Consider the following 25,916-nt stretch of genomic DNA (forward strand, 5'->3'; position numbering starts at 1 on the left):
TCAAACACATTGTTCATCCTAACCTTATAAAGATGTCTCAGATCTGTGATTTCTCCAGACGGCAGTCTCATAATTCCCATTTTTCTGACATTCAGCAAAGATTTATTATGGATTTCCTCCTGGGTGCCAGACACGGGGGCTGAAACGTGATCCTTCTCTCAGTTTAGCCCTTGGAGTGGCTACTGCCTTTTACTCCTCCTGTATCCATCGCAGCCTCCTCTAACCTAACAGATTTTTTGAGATTGTCAAACCACTGGCTGTCCTGCACTGGGGCCTGTCTGTCCACATGTCCATCTCTTCTTTACATCACTGTTATAGATCGGCTCTCTAAGCCACTTCCCCCACCCCCTAAACAATGTATAATTGTGCTGAATACAGTGTGTCTTCTTTGATAAAAATATTACTTGTATATTATAAGGAAAAGTGTTGCAAGGTGCAGATAGAGGATGCGTTGTTTCCCGGTTATTTATACAATGAGGAAATGAAGTTAGAGAGTGCAGAGTGGAATATTCTATTTAGACATCAGTAGCCAGGCTGAAATTCAAATAGTAATGATGTGAATCGACATCATGTTTATGTGTATTCTCTGCGGCTTACTGAGAGCGCACGCCCTGGTTCCCAGCCCCAGCCCACCAGCTCCAACTGTTGATAGTAGACTCTGGCCCCTGTCAATGGTTAGTCATGTGCTTCAGTTTGCAGGTTCCCCACTCCAATCAGTATATTCCACAGCTATAAATTAATGTTTAAAAATGATCCTTCAGGGTTCTTTTCTTTTTATTTGGAGACTGCCAACATCAAATTCTTCAATGCGGCTTAGAAACTTCCTGGACATCCAAATTAATTATCATACCCCTTGTGTGAAGAGTTTGACTTTCTCTGTATCTGTGGCCTTGGACAGCTGCTTGAGCCTGTGAGATCCTTTTGGTCACTAAAAGTTTAATTTCAGGTGGGGAGTTGTGTGCAGTGAATCTACTATTGGTTCATTATTATTGAATCAGTTCATAAAGAAATAGTCAAGAGCTTGATGCTCTCAGGATGCTCCAGGGCATGTTTACAAATTAAACAGCCTTTAAAAAAACCCCGTAACATTTATTAATGTACCAGCAATATTTAAAACACCTATGAGGGAATTGGTAACATAGAGAGATGGGTTTTGAGTGTGTCTGATAATCTGCCTACAAAAAAGGCTAAAACTTCCAAATTTGCAGGATTTTTCTTTCCCTAATTCCATAGTCCATTAAGGTATTTTATAGGGATACATTAAGACCATTGAGGTCAAGAGTAAGACTTGAGGGTTGTTGTTTTTTTAATATATATATTTTATTTATTTCAGGCAGAGGAAGGGAGAAGGGGAGAAAAATAGAAACATCGATGAGAGAGAAACATTAGTCTGTTGCCTCCTGCATGCCCCCGACTGGGGATTGAGCCCACAACCCTGGCATGTGCCCTGACCGGGAATCGAACCGGCAACCTCTTAGTGTGCAACCACTGAGCCACACCGGCCGGGCAAGCCTTGAGTTTTATGGTAGTAACAGAACTTGGAATTGAATGGCAAGTAAGAATATGTAAACTGATTAGAATCTTCTTTCTCATCAAGTAAGTTCTTGGCACATAATAGACACTCATTAAAAAACTGAGAAATAGATGAATGAAATAACTAAAATAAAAGATTCATGGTTATATCATTTTCCCCAGAGCAACAGAGCAAAAAGAAAAGTAATAAATTCAGACAATCAATCATTATTTTAGTTTTCTTAAGGCAGGAAGTTTAGTTTATATACACATTTTCCTTATCACTAAGTTAAGATTTGAGGTTAAGATTTGAGGTGCCTCATGGACATAAATTCAAGTATTTTTAATAGGAAACTCAAGCCAAGTAAAGAAAGTGAATATACACTGAGTGTTATGTAGAGACAAGTAGGTTTATGCCTATATCTCCTCATCCATTCATTCATTCATTCCTTTATTCATGTTCCTCTGACTTGGGCTTTAATAAAGCTACAGACCTTAAATTACTGGGTTAAAATTACTGAATTCATTTGTGTGAAAATAGGCTCATCATAAGGGCTAGTTTATAATCTGCAACAGATGATCTGCCATGCTTTTATTATTACTTTATTATCACTTTATAGCATGTGAAGTATTTAATACTATGTAGCAAGTTTCTATTAACTACGGTAATCTCTCAAAATCTGCATCAATATTATACAATATTATTGTGTTATATAAGAAGAGTCTTAATGTGCTGGCTTTATCATGAATTGAAAGGGTAGTTGAATTGAGGATTAGCTCCATCTCTTGGTAGTACATTGTCATTATATTAATTCTGTATATTGTCTAAATGTCATAGTTTACCAAGCACTAATATCATCCTTACTTTACAGATAATGTTGGCGTTTTTCATGTATTTTTCATAACTGCTCAAATACATAAAGTTGTAGAAACAGATCTTTTGACTTCAAGCCCTGCCTTATTTTCATTGTGTCACATTCACCTCCATGGGCATGTGCCACTTAGTGGTAGAAAAAGGCATCAGGATGTCCCTGGCCATTTCAGCTGACTTCACCCTGATATTACATCTTCACTGCATGAAGTAGCTGGGAATTAATGCAAAATTATGTGACCCATGTGGGGTCAATTTAGTCCCTGTTGCCAATGGGATACAACAGGGTTTTCTTCTATTGACCAAGCTGGTTTTCTCTAATTTTCCAGTGTTGTTCTAATATAAGCTTAATATCTCACGGACCACATGTTAAGTCCCTTTTGCATCCAGAAGAACATCATATATAAATAGGATGTTTATATTTATGTAACTAACATTTTACTTAGAAGTCTCATGTCCCTAGTCCAACATCAAGTCCTACTCTGATGCCATCAATGATTAGATGGATAAGTGTTATCTTTGGCTCAGAAACTATTATCAGACCATTGGAGGACATGTATAGGAAGTTATTTCTTTTTTTAGAAGATTTTTTATTGATTTTTAGAGAAAGGGGAGAGGGAGAGAAACATGGATGTGAGAGCGAGACATCGATCGGCTGCCTCCTGCATGCCCCCCATTAGAGATCCATCCCACAACCTGGGCATGTGCCCTGACCACGAATTGAACCAGCAACCATCTGGTGCACAGGGTGATGCCCAACTGAGCCATATTGGCCAGGGTGAAAGTTATTTCTAATTGTTCTGTATTCTGCTTGAGCATGGGGAGAGCAGCAATGGGTTTCATCTTTTCTGCATCGTCGCTGGCATAGGTGGTTAGTTGCCTTTATTGTCTTTTGGGGTAGGCTTCCCATCTAAAAAGCTTTGTGTGTACTAATATGGGGACCATCTATTTAAATAAAGGCAATTCTGAGGCAAAAATGTATATGAATAGTTTAAAAAATATTTGCATTTATATGTAAAATTTCATTCTGGGATTCTAAATAAGTAGTACCTTGAAGCAGTTGCCATACACATTTAAAATATGTTCTTTGACTGGGGTTATTTTACTTTTATAAGAAATGGTATCTACTAAGTGGGGTGATATGATCTGAACAGAGTTGTCCCCGGGGAGGAAAAGACTGGGATGTAGCCCTGTTCTATGCACTTTCATGTGCACACACACGTGCCTGCATTTCCGGTGAGTACAGAATTATAGACCAAAAGCATCACTTTGTTTTCTGATAAGAGATTTATAAAAACTGTGCTGTGGAACCTGCAGCTTGGATACTAGACACATTGATTAATTTAGGTTGCTTCTCTCATTTATAGGAATTTTGGAGGATTCTACTTTAAAATATTACTTTTTGGTGGACCCATAGGTGACATATAGCCTATAGGTAGAAGGGTCACTCTCATCAACTCACCCATTTTACAGACAAGGAACTAAAGCGACTGGCCCAGTGTCAGCCGTGTATTCACCTTGCCGCCTGTACTGACTTTTCAGAGGTCAGCTTAAATTGGTGGCCAGTTCTCACAGGTAGACAGGACATTACAGTACACTAACTTCATCTCTTTTCCTACCTTTATTTTTCTCTTCATCTTGATATACAACGTACCTTTTTAAAATCCTCTATTATTATAAGACTAAGCCCAAGGACAACCCAGGTCACTTTTTATTTGTCCTCGTAAATGCCGGATCTGAGATGTGGCGGGCCTCAGGGCAGCTCTCACGGGGATTCCTCCAGTCCTATACTTTATCTCCATCTGTGGGAAAGAGACACCCTGGGTCACAAGGGCTCTTGCTTTCCCTGCTCTGCAGTATTTAAAAATATGTGTAAAGGTGATTATCAGGCACAGTTTTTTGGTTGTTTCAATTTCTTAATTAAACATAATTTCAAACCAAAAATTTGCAATAATAAAAATAGTACAGAGAACACCCATGTGATTTGCTGATTTTTTAAACAAATCACCTCACTTGCTTTGTCATATGTCCTCTCTCTAGATATTTATCTATTTACTTATCTATAGAGAGATATAATATAGATATACACAGTAGAAGAATAGAGAAAGAGAGAGAGAGAGAGAAGGCGAGGGGACTTTTCTGAGCCATTTGAGAGTAAGGTGCACACATAGTGCTTTTTTTGTTTGTTTGCTTATTTGTTCTGATCTCTGGAGAAACCACATAACTGTTCCTCTTCATGGAAGTCTGTAGGAAAACACGAAAGATTTATACAATCTGAGGAGAAACCAGAGTGTTATAAGGCACACGTTTTTATTCTAAAGATAAAAATAAGAGCATTTGTCAGTCTCCCAAATTTATAAAGTTTTAAATGAACAATGAAAGAAGATGTGTTATTATCATATCTGCTAAGCTGAACATTCTTTTAAAAATCTGTCAGGTCGTTTTTTCTGACAGAATATGAATCTGGAGCCTCATCAAATCTGACTCTATTGAAATGTGTGTCTTCAAGGAAAAAAGAGCCCCGGTGTCTTCTATAAGTCTGCAGTCAGCTATAATGGTTCATGTGCAACCTCCCGTGAAAAATCTGTTTTACAAGCAAAATGTTGACACAGTTTTAATTATGGCACTCAAGTGAGCACCGTTATAATTTTTAATATTCCTCCATGGTAACATTTTCATTGCTCTGGTAGAGGAAAAGTGCTCTGATCCCGAGTCCCTAGTTTCTGGTGCTTTTGGATTTTATAGGAATGCCCTCTTTTTTGAGAATGTTGTCTTTTTGAACAGAAAATTTTCACTTGGTCACAAAGAGAATATGACTATACATTTTGGTGCATTTATTTATTCAGATGCATTTTCCTCTCAGTGGCCGTCGTGATTACGGTTTAACATGCCACTGATTGGACCGTGCATGACTCACCTTAATGAGACGAGCTTCTGTGGAGGTGAACTCGGCGTCTCTCGGGGCACCAGGGGAACGTCTCACGCTCATCATCTGAAGAAGCCGTGCGATAGTAAAATGGTATATTGCTAAAGTTTTATGTTTCTGTTTATTAGAATTTAAGGCATTATAAAAAAATAATATATAAAATAGTCCATGCACCTTCCCTTGGAGGGCATATATTAGAAGGTAGGGAGTGTGCTTGCTACTGTTTAGAAACAAAAAATTCAGCCTAAGCATTGTCGCCTGTTCTGGGGCCGCCGCTCCCTGTGGCCCGGGCTCTGGACCGTGCCCTGCTCTTTGGTGGAGGTTCCGCAATGTCGGCTCTTTGTTGGTTTCTCCTGGGCCCCTCCTTTACTCCTTTCTCAGCTTGTGGGAGTGGGGAACCTAAGCTGCCTTGGGGCACTGAGGGGAGACTGGTGCCCTGGTTGATCAGTGGCACAACAGGATTGCAGGGATATGGACACTTGTGCCGTCATAGCGGGGCTCCTGCGCAGGGAGGCCCAGTGCGCGCCCAGCAAAGCCGGCTGCCGCCCAGTTCACAGTGAATAGTCACAGCGCCCCTGGCCTCAGCTCTGGCTGAGGAGTCCTATGCAATGGTTGCTGCTTTCAGACAGTGTTGTGAGGGCTTCATCTGTCTTAGTGTTGGTTCAAAAGACCTGATCACTGCCCTGATGAGAACTGCTTTGCTAAAGAGCATTCATATATACACAGTTGACCTGTGAACACTGCGGGGCTTAGGGGCGCCGGTCTCCCTTGCAGTGGGAAAACCCACATGTAACTTTTCACTCCCCAAAACTTACCTACAGCCTTCCTGCAGTATCCATGGGGATTGGTTCCAGGGACCCCGAGAATACCAAAATCCACAGATGCTCAAGTCTCTTCCATAAATGGGCCTAGAACAATGCATACAGTCGGCCCTCCACATCCATGGATTCCCAACTGTGGATCAAAAATAGTGTTGAGAAGCTTGAACCAGATGAACTCTAAAGTTTCTTCTTGCCCGAGTGGTTTATTAATCTGAGGGTTTAAAAGACTACAATGGTCATTGCATTGCCAAGAATCTCAGATAGAGGTGGCAGCACCAATTATCCGAGGGAGTGAAAGTAGGGCCTACGTAAGTAAGTCCCGCACGCTGCAGGCTGCTTGTGGAGCTCGGAGAGCTTCTAGGGCTTTACATAGGGAAGCTACAAAGATGAGCTGATAAAGTAGGAAACTGAAGCCTGTGATAGATAAATAAAAACATATAAGAATTGATATTGTTTGTTCAAGAGAAATAGCCTAAGAATAGTTGTAAAGAATTTTCAATGTATGCAACAAATATTTATAGCCTACTATGTGCCAGCCACTGTTCTTATCAAGGACCTGAGGGTGAGATGAGGTGACGCTGGAGTAAGCTGTAGCAAATGCTTCTTTTAGGAAGTAACAGCGCTCTACTAGGGTAGGCGAACTAGATTGGGTCAGGTGGGGTGCTTGGGAGATGGCCTTGGAGATGACAGCCCCTGTGTTTCAGATGGTGGAGGAAACATCTTGCCTAATAGCCATGTTTCCTAAGGACTCTGTTGTGTCCCCCAGACCGAATCCTTGATTTCTTTTCCACTCTTGCTGGCTTTGTCACCAAAAAGTAGGAGATAAGACTTTCACTGAATGATTCATTTCCCTCCCAATCAACACATGCTCGAGTTCAGGCTGCTGGGGATGTCAGCATGCCGGAATGAGTAAGCTAGGATAGGTTTCAGCTTCCCTGAGCTGTGGTTTCTCAGTGTAGTGTCATTAAAAGCCACCAGTTCCCAATATAACCACTTTCAAACATAAGCATCAAAATACACTGCAAGCTAACTGTGGTCTTTGGGCTCTGTGACGCCCCAGTGATGCGTCAGCTGTTTTCAGTGGTCTCTAAATCCCGTAAGTGGGTTCCAGGACTCCCTCCACCGCCTGCCTGTGGCAGGGCATGGTAAGTGCTAAGGTGGGGTGCACAGTGGAGCAGTGATTTTCAGGTAGCCCATTGTTTTAATTTTCTTGCCCGTTCTTTCATTATTTGGATAAGTAAGAGTTATCCATAGTTCCAGGTTTTTTTCTCTTTTACACTTTCATGAAAGTAAAAACAGTACAATAACACTACTACATTTATTTACGTATTATTGCAAAAGCAAAACTGCGCAGTGTTTATGACTTACGCGTGCTGTCACATCCGCTGTTGATTTATGGACCCTATGGAACCAAGCTGTCAAAGTGTGCCGTCTTCCCCTCGTAAGATCTTACCGTGTCTTACTGCATAGGAAATAGGCTGTCTTATCCATAATGTTAAGCTACAGGTATCCTATATCTTTAATAAAGCATACTACGTAGACTTCATTTGACTTAAACCTTAAATTTGAAACAACATAATTTACTCTAATAAAGCAGCCATGTACTGTCTCACGAATGGGAGGGAAACTGTTGAAAACCTTCCTATTCAAAGTGTGGCCTGTGGCCAGCAGCGTACACATCACCTGGAGACGGTTAGAAATGCAGACTCCCAGTCCCCTCACCCAACGTATTGAACCAGAATCTGCATTTCCCCCACAGTCCCCAGGGAATTTGAGCACATTTGAGGTGTGAGAAGCACTGGGTTTAAGTTCTAAGTAACACTTCATCTAGGCGAGATGGGTTGGAAGTTGGTAGCAGAGTAGTTCATTGTAAATCATATTTACCTTTGATCTAGAGAAAAGATAAATCTAAGTATGAATGACTTGTGTAGTCTGAAACTATTTATAAATGATAAAGTGTGAAAATTACAGAAAATAGATGAAAAGTTAGAAATATTGGCAAGAAGTAAGATAAAGATTGTTCCAGAAAATGCAAACTAAACATATGTGCGCAAAGTATTCTGTGATACGTAGTAGTTGGGGAGTTTGAGCGTGGAAAGCATCGTGACACACGTGCACATGTGACGTGGGGGCGGCAATAGGCAGAAAGCCAGAATGGAACCGGTGACGGATCACGGCGGTCACTTTGATTCCTGAGAGATTTTCCTAAGGCAGAGAGCCTAGTTATGGCTGGTGTACTTCTCACACAGTAAGCGACAGTGTTTGCTACAAAGAGAAAGAGAAAGCGGGGAGTGTTAAGAGATGGGCTAGAAGACTGATTATGGTGTGGGGAGAACTGATCTATGAGGAAAGAGGAAAACAATTAGAGGGGCGGCACCATGCTGTAAAAAGGGACTATGGAGACACGGGTATTTGTCTAATATTTCTCCAGTGCTGTTTCCTGTAGTATCCATATGAGAGATGCAGAAACATTAGGCTGTAAGAAATTTGTTACAGAGCAAAGCAACATCAGCTGGAATTTGTCTATTAAATTAGGAGCAGTAGTAAAGGTTAAGTTTTAGAAAATTTTACCTGGTGCACGAGAAATTACCTTGAATGGGATGACTTTACCACTGACAGCTTTTCAAAGCTCTGTGGGCAAAGAATGAAAAGTCATTTATGAAGTTGCTGAATTATCTTCCCAGGGAAATAATTGGAGCCCCATCCCTTGAAACTTCTAAACTGATGGTGGAGAAAAACCAGGATGTTGCCTGTGGGAACCCTCCACTCTGGCAGAGCCCTGGCGATTGATAAGTGACGGTTTTCTTCTGCAGTCTCTTTGATTATTGCTGATGTTACCACACACAGGTCTTTTTTTGTGAGGTTTCTATCTTATTTAAATTAAAAATACCAGTATCTATACACACAGCTAGAGAGTGTCACTCATCTGCTCTCCATGATGTCTGCATCCTTGGCATTGGCAGGCTACCTGCACCCAATACATTTTGTCACTTCTCCAAATGACGTAATTCAGTAAAAGGTGCAATTTGATGCCTGTTGGAAGTGACTTCGCTTCCTACATTCCCTTCATTCAGAAAGCTACAAAGATAAACCCTAAATATGCATTGCCTTTTGGAGCCATTTGTCAAATGGATACAGAGTCTGAAAGTCTGAAATCATCTAATGCTTCAGAGAGTTTAGGGGTCCCTGTCACCAGGACAGAAAGCAAGTAAAACAAAATAGAAATCTTCAGTGTTCTAATTCATTACTTTACTTTTTCATGCTGTCCCTTCAGATCCACATTTATATTGCTTGGGAGATTGAGTCTAATATTGGTGCTACTGAGAAGAGTTCATATCAAACATGTTGACTGGAGATATGCTTCTTTATGCTGCTGTGTGGGCAAGTTTGCCAAACTTAAATATTAAGTCACATTAAGTAAATTATTTCAGGTGCTCCATCACATGCATTGTTTTTTTGTTGATGATACTTTCTAAACTGTTAACTTTTGTTATTTACAATTTAATGCACTTGTTTTAGTTTAAGAAATTTGGTTTATCTGTAGCCAAAATTTCTTACAACTTTTCTCCCTGAAAAAGATCTAGACCTAAGTGAAAAGATGAGGGTTACATTCTGCTACTTTGTTCATAGAAGATAACCTCCTCTAAATCCTGTTTCTGGGGAAAAGGCTCTAACAAATTGCCAGTCTCTTACACGGGCACATAACAACTGTCTTAAAGATGAAAACTAATTGAGAAAAAAATTAAATTGATAGATTGCAATCTTCCTTCTTCTCTTGCTTCCTGACTGATGTACCAACCAAAGAGGTGGGGGGGGGGGGAGTCCTTTTCCTTTCTAAATCATTCTACTTGTGTCCTATTGATTTTCTCTCAAGTACACCCTGTGGTCTCGGATGATCACATATTTTCTTACAGTGCTTGTATTGATACAGCGGTTGTCGGGTTGACAAATATTGCTTGAGCTGTGATGACAGCACTCACAGTTGCCATTTCCTGGGGGTGGGGTGTACCGGGCCTCTTATGCACGAAACCTAAGGGGCCAGGCTGTCTCACAACAGTATTTTTACTCTTTGAAAAGTGATTATTGTTTACTTCAAGGGAAAACTTAAGGTCCCCACCACTGCTGCTTAACATCGTTTCTAATGCCTGCAACAATATCTCAGGTTCTTTTAAGTTCTGTATTTTTGCTGAGGAAGGGGGTTGGGGCGGAATCCTCAACAGGTCTCAAAATACGATTTGTAAGAAAAGTGTGTTGGTAAGAGCGGGAAAGAATAGCCAGCGGCGTGCCCTTACGGCCTGCCGAGGCTGTCCTTACCTCTGCCGTGCCCCCCTCTGTTTCAGCTAGCCGTGAGGTGGTTGGAGCACAGCTGCCATTACCAGCACATGGATGAGCTGCTGCAGTATGTCCGCTTCGGCCTGATGGATGTGGACACTCTCCATACGGTCGCCCTGTCCCACCCCCTCGTCCGGGCCAGCGAGACGGCCACAGCGCTGGTCAACGAGGCCCTGGAGTACCACCAGAGCCTCTACGCGCAGCCCGTGTGGCAGACTCGCAGGACCAAGCCGCGCTTCCAGTCCGACACGCTGTATATCATCGGGGGGAAGAAGCGTGAGGTCTGCAAGGTCAAGGAGCTTCGCTACTTCAACCCTGTGGATCAGGAGAACGCGCTCATAGCTGCCATTGCCAACTGGAGCGAGCTGGCCCCCATGCCCGTGGGAAGGAGCCACCACTGCGTGGCGGTCATGGGGGACTTCCTGTTCGTGGCAGGAGGGGAGGTGGAGCACGCCAGCGGCCGGACGTGTGCCGTGAGGACCGCCTGTCGCTATGACCCCCGCAGTAACTCCTGGGCAGAGATAGCACCCATGAAGAACTGCCGAGAGCATTTCGTGCTGGGTGCCATGGATGAATACCTCTATGCGGTCGGGGGCAGAAATGAACTGCGCCAGGTTCTGCCTACAGTTGAGCGATATTGTCCCAAGAAGAACAAATGGACTTTCGTGCAGTCCTTTGACCGGTCCCTTTCATGTCATGCTGGTTATGTGGCGGATGGTCTTCTTTGGATATCAGGTAGAAAACGCCTCATATGTTGCATTTATCAAAAAACGCTTTCATTGTGGGAGAAATTGAAAAGTCAGGCTTTGGTAGCGTGGTCATATGTAATTGAATGAATGAGCCAAGGCTGCCATTTTAGCTCATTAACATTCATCGATTGAGAGCCTACTCTATAGAGCAGTGTAATGGGAAGTAATTGACCCTTCTATGACTTTCTGAGTGATTAGTGGAGTAAAAAATTCAAGATGGAAATTAATGGCCCATCACACCTCTTTTTTAACCAAACCTTCTGTTGTTTAGATTGTCAGCTTTTGATATTCATGGATTGTATTGCACAGCAGTCATTTATCCAGGTCCTTTGCTTTTACCTTGACCCTGGGCTAGGAGTCTTTCATCAAAGCCAGGGCAGGTGAAATAAAAGTCCGGTAAGCCCTTTTTGATGGGTATAGCAGTGGGTATATATCCAGGTAAGAGGATGGCTGTGCATTAAGGGGAGAGATTGAAATTATAGGCTAAATTAATGTTTTATATTATCTGTGTAGTGACTCATGCCATCCCAATCCTTCATTCCTGTTTAGTCGTCCATTCTTTCTGATCATTTGGAGGGCATTGTTATTTAAGTTTCTTTTTTTCGTCATTTTTTAAAAAGCCTTTTGATTATGGAGAAAGTAGAGACTAGTATAACGAACTCCATGCACCCATAAGCCCAGTTCAGCAGTTAGTCACTCGCTGCCAGTCTTGTTCCATCCATACCCACATACTTCTTCAAACTCGCCATAGCTGCCTCTTCACTTGTACAGAAGGAGTCTGTGGAGCAAATATATTAACATCACATTATCAGCCTGTGTTTCCAGTTCTATTATCAAAAAGACCTAAAAGGTTCTCCTTTGGAAGGTTTGCCTGTTGGGGAAGAGCATTGTATCTTCTCTTAGTTGGAGGATACTCATTTTGTAACTCAAATAGAACCTGTGGAATTTCTTTTTTTTTCTTCTTTTTAGTTTATCTTTATTGTTGAAAGTATTATGGATATCCCCCTGTTTTCCCCCCAATGATCCCCTCCACCCCTCATCCACACTCCGCCCCCAGGCCTTCACCACACTGTTGTCTGTGTCCAAGGGTTATGCATATAAGCATGTAAGTTCTTTGATTAATCTCTCCCCACCCACTCCCCCACCCCCCCTTCCCACTGAGATCCCTCAGTCTTTTCCATGCTTCTGTGTCCCTGGATCTGTTTTGTTCCTCAATCTATTTTGTTTATTAGACTCCACATATGAGTGAGATCATGTAAAACTGAATCAGGAGGAATCAGAAAACCTGAATAGGCTACTAACAACGGATGAAATCGAAGCAGAAATGAAAAAACTGCCAGCAAACAAAAGCCCTGGTCCAGATGGCTTCCCAGGGGAGCTTTCTAATTCTTTAAGTTGTAGGGTTAGATGGTTCACTAAACATGTTTCTTGCTTTTTGAGGTAGGCCTGCAGTGTTATGAACTTCCCTCTTAGGACTGCTTTCACTGTGTCCCATAGATTTGGGGTTGTTGTGTGTTCATTTTCATTTGTTTCCAGGAAGTTTTTGATTTCTTTCCTGATCTTATTGGTAACCCATTCATTGTTTAATCATATGTTATTTAGCTTCCATGTATTTGAATGTTTTTGAGTGTTTTTACTCTAGTTGATTTCAAATTTCATGCCATTGTGATCTGAGATGCTTGATATTATTTCAGTCTTCTTGAACTTGTAGAGACATGTTTTTTGTCCTAACATGTGGTCTATCTTTGAGAATGACCCATGTGCAATTGAGAGGAATATATATTCTGCAGCTTTGGGGTGAAATGTTCTGTGAATGTCAATCAAATCCATTTGATCTAGTGTGCCATTTAGAGTCACTGTTTCTGTGTTGATTTTTTTTGTCTGGAGGATCTATCCAGTGAAGTCAGTGGGGTGTTAAAGTCCTCAACGATGACTGTATTGCTGTTGATCTCTCCCTTGAAGTCCTTAAGGTTATTATTGATAGGTCCTTATTTATTGCCATTTTAATTCTTTATGCCTATGTTTCTCTATTTCTTCTTATTACAGCAGTCCCTTTAACATTTCTTGCAATGCTGGTTTGGTGGTGATAAATTCTTTTAGCCTTTTTTTTTTTGTCTGGGAAGCTCTTTATTTCACCATCTGTTTTGAATGATAGCCTTGCTGGATAGAGTAGTCTTGGTTTCAGATCCTTGTTTTGCATTACCTTGAATACTTCATGCCATTCCCTTCTGGCCTGTAGAGTTTCTGATGAGAAGTTAGCTGACAGCCTTATGGGAGCTCCTTTGTAGGTAACAGATTGCTTTTCTCTTGCTGCCTTGAAGATTCTCTCTTTGTCTTAGATTCTTGGCATTTTAATTATGTTGTGTCTGGGCATGGGCTTCTTTGGATTCTTCTTGCTTGGGACTCTCTGTGCCTCCTGAACTTGTGTGGCTTTTTCCTTGACCAGGTTAAGGAAGTTTTCTGCCATTATTTCTTCCAACAAATTCTCTATCCCTTGCTTATTTTCTTCCCCTCCTGGCTCTCCTATAATACAAATATTGTTAGGTTTCATGTTGTCCCACTGCTCCCTTAAACTCTCCTCCTGTTTTTAGTTTTTTCTTTTTGGATCTCTGATTGAGTGATTTTTTTCTACCCTGTCTTCTAATTCACTGATCTGATCCTCAGCTTCCTCTAGTCTGCTGTTTATTTTTTCCAATGTGTTCTTTATTTCTGCTATGTCATTCTTCATTTCTGACTGGTCATTTTTCATAGCTTCCATATCTTGTTTCATGCTGTTGAGCATCCTTACAATCAGTATTCTGAACTCTATATCTGATAGATTGCTTATCTCCATTTCATTTAGCTTTTTCTGGAGACTTGTCTTGTTCTTTCATTTGGGGCTTTTTTTTGGTCTCCCCATTTTGGCTGCCTATTTGGGTTTGCTTCTATGTATTAGGTGGATCTGCTAGGACTCCGTCTTTTTGGAGGGTGTATGATGCAGGCCAATGTCAGATGTTCTTTGTAACTGGCCTTTGAGTACCCTGTTTAGAGCTATCAACAACCCATGGCTTGTGGTTCCCTCTGCTGAGGCTAGGTGCATTTGGGCAGGACCAAGATGCACACCAAATTCTGCTTTTCCAGAAGGCGATCAGGCAAAGACTCAAAGCTCTTAATGAGCCTCAGGCTATAGACCACAGCAAGGTATAAACTCCACAGGGTAGGGTGAGAGGTTTTCCAGTGCATTGCTTCCCCCCCCAGGCAGAAGTTGGCTGGCTGGCAAAGGTCTGCCTGAGAAAGATGTCCTCTGCAGTATGGGGGCATGACTCAGCACGGGAGTCTAAATGGCTGCCCTCTGAACTCCATCTCCAGAGCCCGAAACCCTGGGTTTTTCTCACACCGCTCCAGTTCACTCTGCCCTCCCTTTCCTGGAGCCCAAGATGAGTGGCTGCACACAAAACTTTGTATGTTGGCCCTTTAAGAGGGTTCCTGCATTTCCAGCCATCTCTCCCTGGCAGACAGAAACCCTGCTGCTTTTCCCAGCCAGATGTTATGTGGGCACCTTTCTCAGTTCTGGTGCTCTGGGCTGGGGAACCCAGTTTGGGGCTTGGGCCTCAGAGTCCTCAGTGGGGACCCCCTCCCCCCCCAGAGCTGAGGTATCCCTCTGGATCTTCAGCTGCTGCCTATGGGAGCCAGCTAGCCCTCTCATATCTGCACTTCCTACCAGTCTCTGTGGGGTCTCCACTTTAGGTCCTTGGTTATGAGGGTGCTTTCCAGCTAGTCTTCAGCTCGTTATTCAGGATGATTTTTCTCTATTTTAGTTGTAATTCCAGTTTGGGCCTGGGAGAGTGTCAGTGTAGCTTTCACTCAGTCCACTGACGTCTTGGATCTCAGTTTGGTTAATTGGAACTTGTTAAATTTCTATGTCAAGGACAAAGAGGAAAATCATATAAACACCGTAAGTCCTCATTTAGCATCATCAATAGGTTCTGTGACTTTAAGTGAAATGATGCATAAGGAAACCAATTTTACTATAGGCTAATTGATATACACAAGAGTTAAGTTCCTATGGCATCTCACCAACATTCTAGCAAAATGACATTGAAAGAAATGATGTTACTTGAGGACCTGCTGTACTAAGAGTAACTGGGAGATGTTTGCACATAGAACAAACAATCGTTTTTAAATACACCTGTGAAGCCTTCTCAGCTTCTCTCAACAGTCTTCCCTAGTTGTTTAACATCTGCTCAGACACCATTCTCCCTTGAATTTATACTAAATTTGTTTGGACTCTGCCAATTTCTTCCTTCTGCCGTCCTCAAGAACCAAGGAGAAAGCCACAGTCTCGCTTTTTCTGGGTAGTGCCTCAGTTATTGGCAATTTATTGATTTTTGTTGAACAACCTGGCTCACGTCAGGGCTTACGTGCTTGGTAATTAATGGATGTAGCTCAGATTAGGACTAAAGAAGAGGATAGTGAGGTGGGACTAACAATTACTGGTCCTACATACCAAACAAACATTAAATCTAAGTGTATGTGTTAGTATATAGAGATATATTTAAATAAAAACCTCATCTGGTCATTTATTCCCTTCTCTTTAAGTCTATATTTCAATAGTTAAGAAAATAACCACCAGTTCTATATCCCTTTAGTTTTCTGAAGAGCTTTCATACTTGGCTATAAATAAGTCTTTGCTAATAGAAGGAATAGATTTCTACCTGACTTGGATAACAGAACAATGATGGATTTATGAACTCATTGTCATTTATATTTTCTTCCAATTTACATTCTTTCCATGGACTTATTTAGTTTTCATATGTTGTTAATATACGGCCTTTCTACATTAACAACATCTCCTGAATTTTGTATCAATTTATGACAAATATTTTTGTAAGTATTTCTTATGTTTTGGCTATAAAACTAGCTTTTTAAAAACTGCTGGAGTTTCCCTTACATAGTCTTAAGGATATGACTACTTAATACCTTCTTTAGTGAGGTCTTAAGCAAGCACAGAAGCTTACCTTAGACTGGTTAGAACTATCACCTGGTATCAAGCTGACTTCTCTTTCAATATGGGTCCCTATATTCCCTTTTCCATTTTATTAAATGTATAGACTTGTTACAGATCTTATTGCTGTATCACTTTGTTTTCCCCCTACTGTGAAAGGAAATACATTTTCTTTGTTCTTTTTTTGCACTAATGTATGCCGCCTCTGTTAACCATACTTAATGAAAACAATCACAGTTTTCTCAGGCTTGTTTCTCCCTACTGTGTACTTGAGATGAAAAACTCACTTCCCTGTGTACAGTACAGCATCTGTAATTGGAAAGGGGAGGAAATCACCGATGACATTTCTAATACCTTGAGCCCTCTGCCTCTTTCCTCATGCCCAGCTTATAGTAAATCAATTGTGAATCTAACCATGGGTAAGGAGGGGTGACTAGATTTGCTAATGGGCCCCTTAAAAAAAAACCACAGGTATATTTCACCCTGCCTATCACTGGTTTCGAAGTGTTACCCTGATTTATGGGAGCAGATGAAGCTATTTGAGGTTATCCCTTACCCTTTACCAAATAATCAATTATTCCCAGTTTAATTGATGGGGGATTGGGTCATTGGCATTCTTCTGGTATTTCGCAAGCTTTACCTGAGGTGGAGGTAGTAAGGATCATAGAATGTGGATTTTAGGTCTTATTTTTGTGCCATAGAACATAAAATGAATGCTTCCTTAGAGACTCACAGTTTCCAGTGTGCCCCATCTCTCCTCAAACTCCCTTTCCTTCCTCTGTCCATTTTGGGGTCAGGACACCTTGAAAACCTTTCCATGGTTTTTAAAGTGAGACAAGCAGAGATGAATTCAGAAAATCAGGCTATATGGATATGCCCGTTAGCATTTGATTTAGGATATTAGAGAGAGTCTTATTTTACAGGCTCCTGTAGTATTTGACATTGTGACCAGATTCACAAATGCTGCACATCATTTCTGCTCAAAATGCACAATACTGAAATAAAATGAGCATTAAATAGCTTCCCGTTGTGCTAATTTAAAAGGCCTGCTCTCCATTGTAAGGTGTTGTTTGTGAACTACTAAAAAGATCCTTTTTTGTGAGTGAAAGTTAATCCTGAGCTCCTCTTGCAGAACAACTTACCTTTTCATTTTTGTCAAAAATCAGCAGGATAATGAGAAGCTAACGACAAAAGCAGTGCTTTAAAACTATAAAAATAAGCTTGGCCGGGAGTGGCTCTGTGGTTGAGCATCAACCTAGGATCTGGGAGATCGAGGTTCGATTCCTGGTCAGAGCACATGCCCCAGTTGTGGGCTCGATCCCCAGTGGGGGGCATGCAAGAGGCAGCCGATCAATGACGACTCTCTCATCATTGATGTTTCTCTCTCTCCCTCTCCCTTCCTCTCTCTGAAATCAGTGAAGAGATATTTTTTTAAAACCCACAAAACTATAAAAATAAGACAAATGCTACTGCATTTCCCCAAAAGCAGTGCTTCGTGCTTTCTTGAGCCTTTGGTGAGTGCTGCATTCTTACGAAGTCTAGTGCTGGTTCGTAGGTAAATGAGATCAATTCAGCAAACACCCTTCCAGCCCTCTAGGATCTGACAGTCAAGGATTTTTGCAGATATTTCATTAATGAAAGAACAGTTGTTAAAGCTTCTTTAACTCCCTAGAAGGTATGTTTAGTTTTATTTTTATTAAATTTAGATGAAGCTACTAGCATTGCCCCATTTTAAATAACTTTAATTTATTCAAACCTACTAAAGGGATTTCACTTTTCTAGTATTCATTAAGATTAGAACAGTGTACATTTTCATTAACATTTTTTTAATGCCATCGCTTTAGCTTTACTCTATCTGTGCAAATGCTGTGCTTGCATCTAAAAAATTATATGCAAAATATTGGGAACTAACAGGGGGCGCGGCAGAGGCCGGATAGTGGTGCACTGAGTTCACAGACTACGGTCACACTCACATGAAACTTGCTGCACTTACCAACCAGGAGAGGCTGAGCAGGGTTCCTGAGCTCATTCAGTCTTATTCTGGGTTAGTGTTAGAGGGACAAAGTAGAGGAAGACAAAGGTCTCATGCTGGGGCTCTTGGTATAACAGAGGGAACAGACTTAAACAGATAATTATAGAATATCATGTGCTCTGTGTGATGATAGAAGTCGTTGGTAGGTACAGAAATAGTGCAAAGCAGGGAGAAATAAGAGATTTTTTAAAAGTTTGCAGCCCCTTTAGCCTAACTTGGCTTCCTGTCCATTGGCTACTTCTTTCTTACCCATTAACCCTCCTGTCCTCATGCTTGGGCTTCATGGTCCAATCATTTCAATAATTCTTTTGCCCCCTGGCAAGCACACAGTGTTGGACAAACCCAGTGATCAACTCCGTCTGTGTCTGGGCTGAGCAGCTGCTCCCCGACCCAGTGATCCACTCCGTCTGTGTCTGGGCTGGGCAGCTGCTCCCCGACCCAGTGATCCACTCCGCCTGTGTCTGGGCTGGGCAGCTGCTCCCCGACCCAGTGATCCACTCCGCCTGTGTCTGGGCTGGGCAGCTGCTCCCTGACCCAGTGATCCACTCCACCTGTGTCTGGGCTGGGCAGCTGCTCCCCGACCCAGTGATCCACTCCACCTGTGTCTGGGCTGGGCAGCTGCTCCCCGACCCAGTGATCCACTCCGCCTGTGTCTGGGCTGGGCAGCTGCTCCCTGACCCAGTGATCCACTCCGCCTGTGTCTGGGCTGGGCAGCTGCTCCCCGACCCAGTGATCCACTCCGTCTGTGTCTGGGCTGGGCAGCTGCTCCCCGACCCAGTGATCCACTCCGCCTGTGTCTGGGCTGGGCAGCTGCTCCCTGTGGGAGGAGGCCAGTGGACAGGAGGGCTGGGCTGGTACACACACAGCTCCCCAAGACCTCTCTAACCCCCCACGAGTGGCCTCACTTCCCTCAACACCCCCTCCCCTCAGACTCAGGGAGAGGACCTTGCTCTGTTTCTCAGAGCAGATGTAAGCAAGGAGGTTGTCTCAGCAAAGCCAGGGAGATACAGTGAGGTGGCGGAGAGTGTGAGGGGACCGACGGGCAAGGGAGGGTCTGGAAAGGGACCAGGGCGGAAGGTGGGGAAACGCGAGTGGAGAAGATGCAGAGGGGGAGCTAGGGAAGGTGGGGCCGGGAGTGTGGGACGGGCCAGGTCCCAGGAGGAGTGCTGGAGAAGGCGGGCTGAGTGGGGTCCCACGCACAGGGACGCGCATTTCCTCCGCATTCTTTAATGAGGAACCACTTGGAGGTTCAGTGACAGCCGTGTCGGGGTGGGGAAGGTGGCGGCTAGAATGCGGTGAGTGGCGGTGGCAGTGGAAAGTGGGAGCGAACCGCAGGTTAGGCTGCGTTTGCAAGAGGCCGGCCATCGGCTAAGCCTCTCCCGAGCCCGAGCTTACCGGGCGGCCTTCTGGCCCAGCACCCCGCCCACGGGGAGAATGTGCTGGGTGTGGACAGTCCCACAGGTGAGGGGCAGGGTCCTGGGGAGGTGCCTTCTCCACGGAGCCACGTGAGCCACAGGGCTGCCTGCCCGGGCTGTGCAGTGTCAGGACTGGGTAGAGCATCCGAAGTGGCCTTGGAAGAAGCCCCTGAGAGACAACAGAGGGAACCGACGTGTGAAAGAGAAGCGAAGGGTCAGAGCCCGTGCTACTGGTCGGGAACCACAAAAACGTGGGGCTCAGTTTGCAAATATCGGTCCTATATTTTGGTCGTGCTCAGCAGAGAACTGGAGAAGGCAGGTCCTTGGCTTCAGTCACGATGGAAGGTTTCAGGCGGGCATGACCTCGAAGGATGCTCTCGGAAGGGGTTCAGCGTGCTGGGCTCCCACCGAGGGGCCTGCCGAGGGCTGAAGGTTTGGGGAGGCAGTGAGCGCAGAGGACAGGCTCTGTCTGCTGCCCTGGAGGCAGCTCCAGGAGGGGAAGCCTCCTGCTGGTGGAGGTTTGGAGCTTGAACACTTGGCACGTCCATTTAAAAGTTCCTAGCGAACTGGAATGGCCACTAAGGTTAAAATCTTCTTTGTTGCTTTATTGTAGCAACCAGCTGCCCTCGCAGTCAGTTTTTCTCCTGTTTTTTTGCTTCTGCCCCAACCCTCACGACTCCCCATCTGAAAGAGATTAAAACAAAACCACCACCACAATATACAAATAATGTATCATAGAACTGTGCGCTTGAAACCAACATCATTTTATTAACCAATGTCACCCCAATACATTTAATTTAAAATAAATAAACAAACATTTAAAAAATAAAACAAAACCACCACAGTATTGAATGATATGGAAGCCAAACGTCAGATCACCTACCTTCTCCAACATGATTAACGAAGCCTTCATCCTAACCGGCTTCCCTTTATGCTGGAGAAATAGCACTTTGTTTACCCTCAAATTGCTGCTCAGGGAATGAGGCTTAAAGAGGTTAAATGATTTCCCAGATCACACAGCTAGTATTTGACAAAGTCGGAATTTGATCTCTGTGTCTCTGGCTTCTGAGCACCATGCTTTTCCCGTGACACCACACAAACCAGCTGTTTATCACGACGACAGAGATCTCAAAAGACATGCCCACAGTGTAAGAACTTCCAAATACATAGGAGAATAGTTAAACCTGCAGATTTGTTTAGAATCAACAATCATTTCATTACCTTTTACTGTTTCACTGACTCTCTTTCTCAGGACACAGAGCTGAGCCACACAACGTCTTCCTTTTTGTGGTTCTGTAGTTCAGTTTCTAAAACGTGAATGGTAATATAAAGTTAAAAAGAAATTTAGTGATAATAAGGAGCTTCTCTAAAATGCGTTGGTTTGGATTAGGACATTGTTTTCTGCAAGGATTACATGTTATAAGGTAGAAAGTCCAGTGGCCTTTAAAATTGTTCGTTTATGTAGTTAATAAAGTAAGTCCACCCCGTTGACTCCAGGATTCTTCTCATGGAGAGAACAGCCTTTGTTTAGATGATCCATTTGTGTCTGTCAGGGTGAACCTAGAAAAAGAAGATAGGATAATGGGTGAGCTAAATCTCTACCTAAGAATGTAGGAAATGTGTCACTTTCTTCTTAAGAGGAGAGGAGGTTAAAGCTACATCATGGAAACGGGGAATGGCCAAAGAATTCAGTTAAAGATCCAACAACAGCGTAGCCAAGCCAGGACAACAGAGACAAGCCGAGGTGACCTTGAGAGCTTAACCCTCCTAGGAACACGCAGAAATCTTTGGAGATGGGGTTTCAGCTTTCTACGGAATGAGAAATGGGAAAGGGAATTTTATTGAGATTTCGAAGGGCAGCTGACATCAGCATTGTGGTAGATTTTACCCTTGTTTATAATTTCACTTATTTAAAATAGCATATTGGACATACTTTACATACTTTGGGTCACAAGTTTACATCTGTTCACTGTAGGTGATGTAAAGACACTTTATGTTCAAGTGCATCAAGCCTGCCATTATAGATGTTTTGTAAATTTGATACTTTCTTTGCATATTTTGAGTATATTAATGAGCCATCCATTTGTGTGGTTTGCTCAAGTGTGACAGAAATAATATGGACACTAGTTTTAATTCAATGCATGGACTAAGTATACTTCTATTCAAGATGCTAATTCTTGAAGAGTGATTCAAGAGTGATTCTTGACTTTAATTGTTGATGTAGCATTATAAACACTCCAAAAATATGGACAGTCTAATGTGTAAAATAGATAACAAAAAAGCTTATTGTTGCATTTATTGCAAATATTCCCATGCTGTCCCTTTTATCAAGGACTAATAATGAGTTTGTATAAAAAAAAAATGACTGATATTAACTCACATCCAATGCCAGGTCATTCTTTTGGTAATTAGATTGTAAGTGTGAAGTTTTAGTCTTTTGAGAACTGGAGCAAGTTTACAGAGATGCTTAAACTCTTAAAGAAGGAAAAAGCCTTTGATATCCTTACAAGCCAATCAGTAATTCTAGTTATTAGAAGGAGTTATAAGAACTCTATTTCAGACTACAGAATTCCTTCATTATTAATTCAGTATTCCATACTTTGTTGTTTTTTCAATATCCCATACATACTCATTTGTGCCTTTTATGGAAATAGTAAGAAATTTGCATAAACAAACTAGTACAGTTTGTAGTAAACTTCCCTTTGTGGATTGCCTCTATAGCATGCCTTATACTTCATCTAAAACCAATGAGAGAGATTCCATCATCTCCGTGTTGATCATAAGGAACCTAAGTTTGGCTGCGTTAAATGGTTCCCCCACAGAAAGAGTCATAAAGGAGCTTATTGATGCCACAGCCCATCCAGAAACTCCCCCTCAACTAGCGTGAGCTGGGCACTGCAGGCCTCCAAGAGACTTGCAAAAATCTTGGGATGGTTTTCCACAATCCTGAACTGGCCAGAAGAATTCCAGCCTGGGGCATGTTCCCTAAGGACATGGGCACATTTGGTTCTTTGCACCTTGCTCGTCCTAGTAAGGGTACTAGTGCTGTACTAATGCAGGACTGTGTCAACAGAGGTATTTTCTGTCCTTGAAAAAAAATTAGCAGAGCTCCCAGACTTGACCTACCCTGATCAACATATACTGAAGGTTGCTTTTTCTAAACACACTATTTTATAGACACCATCAGCATTGACCAGTTGTTGCTCTTGAACAGAGTGAGTTTTTGGGAGTCTGAATTCTCAGTAGTGCAGACAAGGATTGCTTGTTTGGCAGTCACCTGTCATCCTCTCGCTGGTATGCATTCATCCATTTGTCACAACACATTGTGGGGAGGTGAACAGGGAAGCTTAAGAAAAATGCTTTAGTCTTGTCTCAATGATAGAAAGCATTGCTCACTGCTGGTAGCATGGTGGTAACTTTTCATTCCTTCTGGCAGTTTTTAAAGACTTATTTGACTTTGGGGGAACCTGCCGTATATCTTTAAGTCACAGCGCAAGAGTATAAGACAGGGTTGTTCATTTTCAATTTTGGCTGAAAGTCTTAACTTTGACTGTGGCACTTCAAAGTTAGGGAAAACTTGGCTTTAAAAATGGATGCTGATACGAAATGGCATATTTAATGACAGATGTATCTATAGAAAGCTGTTAAGATGCAGATTATTCCCCCCTGGGGTGGGGGAGAGAGATCAAAACTGCCAATCTATAAAATATACTCGATGGCATGGAATCTATCTTTGCAAGGCTTTGATTGCAGGGGACAGTAGAGCAGCATGTGGCGTCGTAACCCAGAGCAGACAAATCAGCTTGATGACTTTCAAAGCCAGGAATACTGCTGCAGGCAAGGGTACTCCAGTCTGGGAGAAATTAAAACATATAGCGACTGTTATTAATTCCATATCTATTTTTGTATAGTCAAATCTGTATGCAAATCCTTAGCATCTCATTTCAGCAGATGAATCTCAAAGCGAGGAGTGTTATGTGAAGGGAATATAATGACAGAGCTCTGCCAATGAGTAACACTTCCAGAGACATGTGGATGGAAAACTTGGATGCTTTTTTAAAATTTTATTTTTTTGTACTGAGAAGAAATTGTTTTTATTTATATGCTCATTTATAAATTATTTCAAAGGGGAAATGCAATAAAACCAATTTCTAAGATTTTTCCCTTGCAATCCTGACTTGGCAAAGTTACAGCACTCATTTTTAGGCACCTCCTGTGGCTTAGCATTCTAGAAGTAATCAACCAAATAACTAACTAGGACTTCTGTTTTTACTCCCAACTTAGTAACCCAATATCCCCATTCTAAACATTGTCATGTGAGTGAAAATGTGTATGTGACGGTAAGGAATCTAATTACTGAGTGCAGATTCAGGAAAAAACCCACTGCATTTCAATGCAGCTGATGCAGCTGTGGGAGACAGTAAATAATAATTCTGAAGAGTGTAAAGATAAACTGTGTGCCCTGCTTGGGAGAGAGGGTGTAATAGCTACATTCTAATCCATTGGTGGTGCATTTAATCTATAATGGGCAGAGTCGGGTACATATAGTAGTGTAAATATTTTCAAATAGTGTCATAAACAGATAGTTTACTGCAGTCGATATTAATTCTGTCCCATATTTCTAAAACAAGTAGATAAACCATCAGAGTTTGGAAATAGTGGGTGGGAGCTTCACCTCTGTTCCCCCTCATTTGGAGAAATGATTATAGGTGAGCTGGACATTAATCTGGCGGTGATGGCCTGGATCAAAACTTGGCAATCATTTTAACACTGAAGACTTGTGAGATCTCCATAGGTTTGATTTTCTTGTGTAGAAAGAATTATTGGACATTCCATTTTTAATCAGGTAAGAAAAGGAAGGTTGGGAGGAAAAGGCAAACGTACCTCTGTATTTATTTTGAGATACATTTTGGCTCCGTGTAGGCATTTCAGCCTCAGCTTTCTCAGGTGTGTTTTCTTTTTCATTTTTAAAATGACACATTCAGTGAGAAACACAGAGAAGATTTATTTTTGAGGGCAGGAAGCTCATTTCTTTCTGTTATTTGGATTTCCAACTTGGACAAATTTTTTATTGAGCTTAAAAAGTGGTTGCAAGCTTCAGAGAGAATTACAAAAATAAAAAGCCCCCCAGTTAATAATCACCAAGGTCAATTATAGGAAAGATATCTCTTTACTAGAGTTGAATGAGAGTGATGATTGCCATGGACAGGTTCTCTCTCCTCATGTATCCATTAGTATTGATTGGCAATTCTAGTTCAGTTGAGGATTATGCATGAATCCTCTAGATTCTGGTTGACTTGACTCCTGTCCATGGAGTTGATGGTGGCAACCTATTCAAAGTATCTGAACTGTCAAAGCAAAAATTACAGTGGACAAAGTAAAATAGACAAGGAAGCCTTCATTCAAGACTCTTGCACTGTTGGAGAGAGACTATAGTGCAGCCTGAAATCAACCCCTCTGAAAAACAAGAGAGGCAAGAGGGTTTTTAAGTACTGGGGTGAGCTAGTGGAAAAGTACTGAAGGACTTTTGGAGGGAGGTTGATCAGTGTGATGTGTTGAGCACATTCTTTGCCCCTGAGTTTGTAAATGTTTTTCCCTGTGATTAGGCCATGCGTGTTTGCTGAATGGCAGCCACCAAAGTTGGGCTCCTACTCTGCATACATGGGGCATTACCTTCCCTGATTATGACGTTTCAGTGGGCTAGCTCCCAGAACTTTGAGGAAGATATTCCTAGTTCTAAAACTTGCAAGAAGCTTCTTAAATGATTTACATCTTAAAGAGGCAGGGAACGAATTTATAATTAGAAGTTTTCTAAGGTAAATGCTCTAAGAAAAGGGAAGCCAGGGGCCTAGCGGCAGGAGGAAGCCTGCCTAAGCTTAGTCAAGGTGAGAGGGATGTTAAGGCTGTCTTGGACAGTATTGTAACGGTACTAATTTTTTAAATTAAAAAATTTCAGTAGAAAACTTTTTAGTCTGGCTCAATTTTAGATATCTATGGCAAAAGTAGCTGCTGCTTTGTGATACTTATTAAAATAAGAATGTTATTCATTTTACACAAGTATCTAGTACTAGGTATGAGGCGATATTTCTAAAGATAGAATTTGAGGAGGGTCTTATGTTTCTGTTATTACCTAACATTTGATACCGTATTATTTTCTCTCTCTGCTGTTTTATGTATTGTTTTTTTTACTTTTTCCATTTAATGGTAAAAATTAAAGTAGAATACATTATTTCTGGGTTTTATAGGGCTCAGTGTATACCACAAACATGAAAAG

The 25,916-nt window shown here is 42.0% G+C and overlaps 1 protein-coding gene across 3 annotated transcripts in view; it reads left to right on the plus strand.

The window, feature by feature from the left end:
* The window catches only part of KLHL32 (kelch like family member 32), a 124,129-nt gene that overhangs the window by 84,329 nt on the left and 13,884 nt on the right, over positions 1-25,916 (plus strand). For all 3 annotated transcript variants that reach the window (XM_016220231.2, XM_087817522.1, XM_087817521.1), the window contains one exon: positions 10,471-11,197. In XM_016220231.2, coding sequence (XP_016075717.1) covers positions 10,471-11,197 — 727 coding nt within the window. The remainder of the gene's footprint in view (positions 1-10,470; positions 11,198-25,916) is intronic.

This window comes from Miniopterus natalensis, chromosome 5 (assembly GCF_054644295.1).
Source record: "Miniopterus natalensis isolate mMinNat1 chromosome 5, mMinNat1.hap1, whole genome shotgun sequence".
Classification (NCBI taxonomy): domain Eukaryota; kingdom Metazoa; phylum Chordata; class Mammalia; order Chiroptera; family Miniopteridae; genus Miniopterus; species Miniopterus natalensis.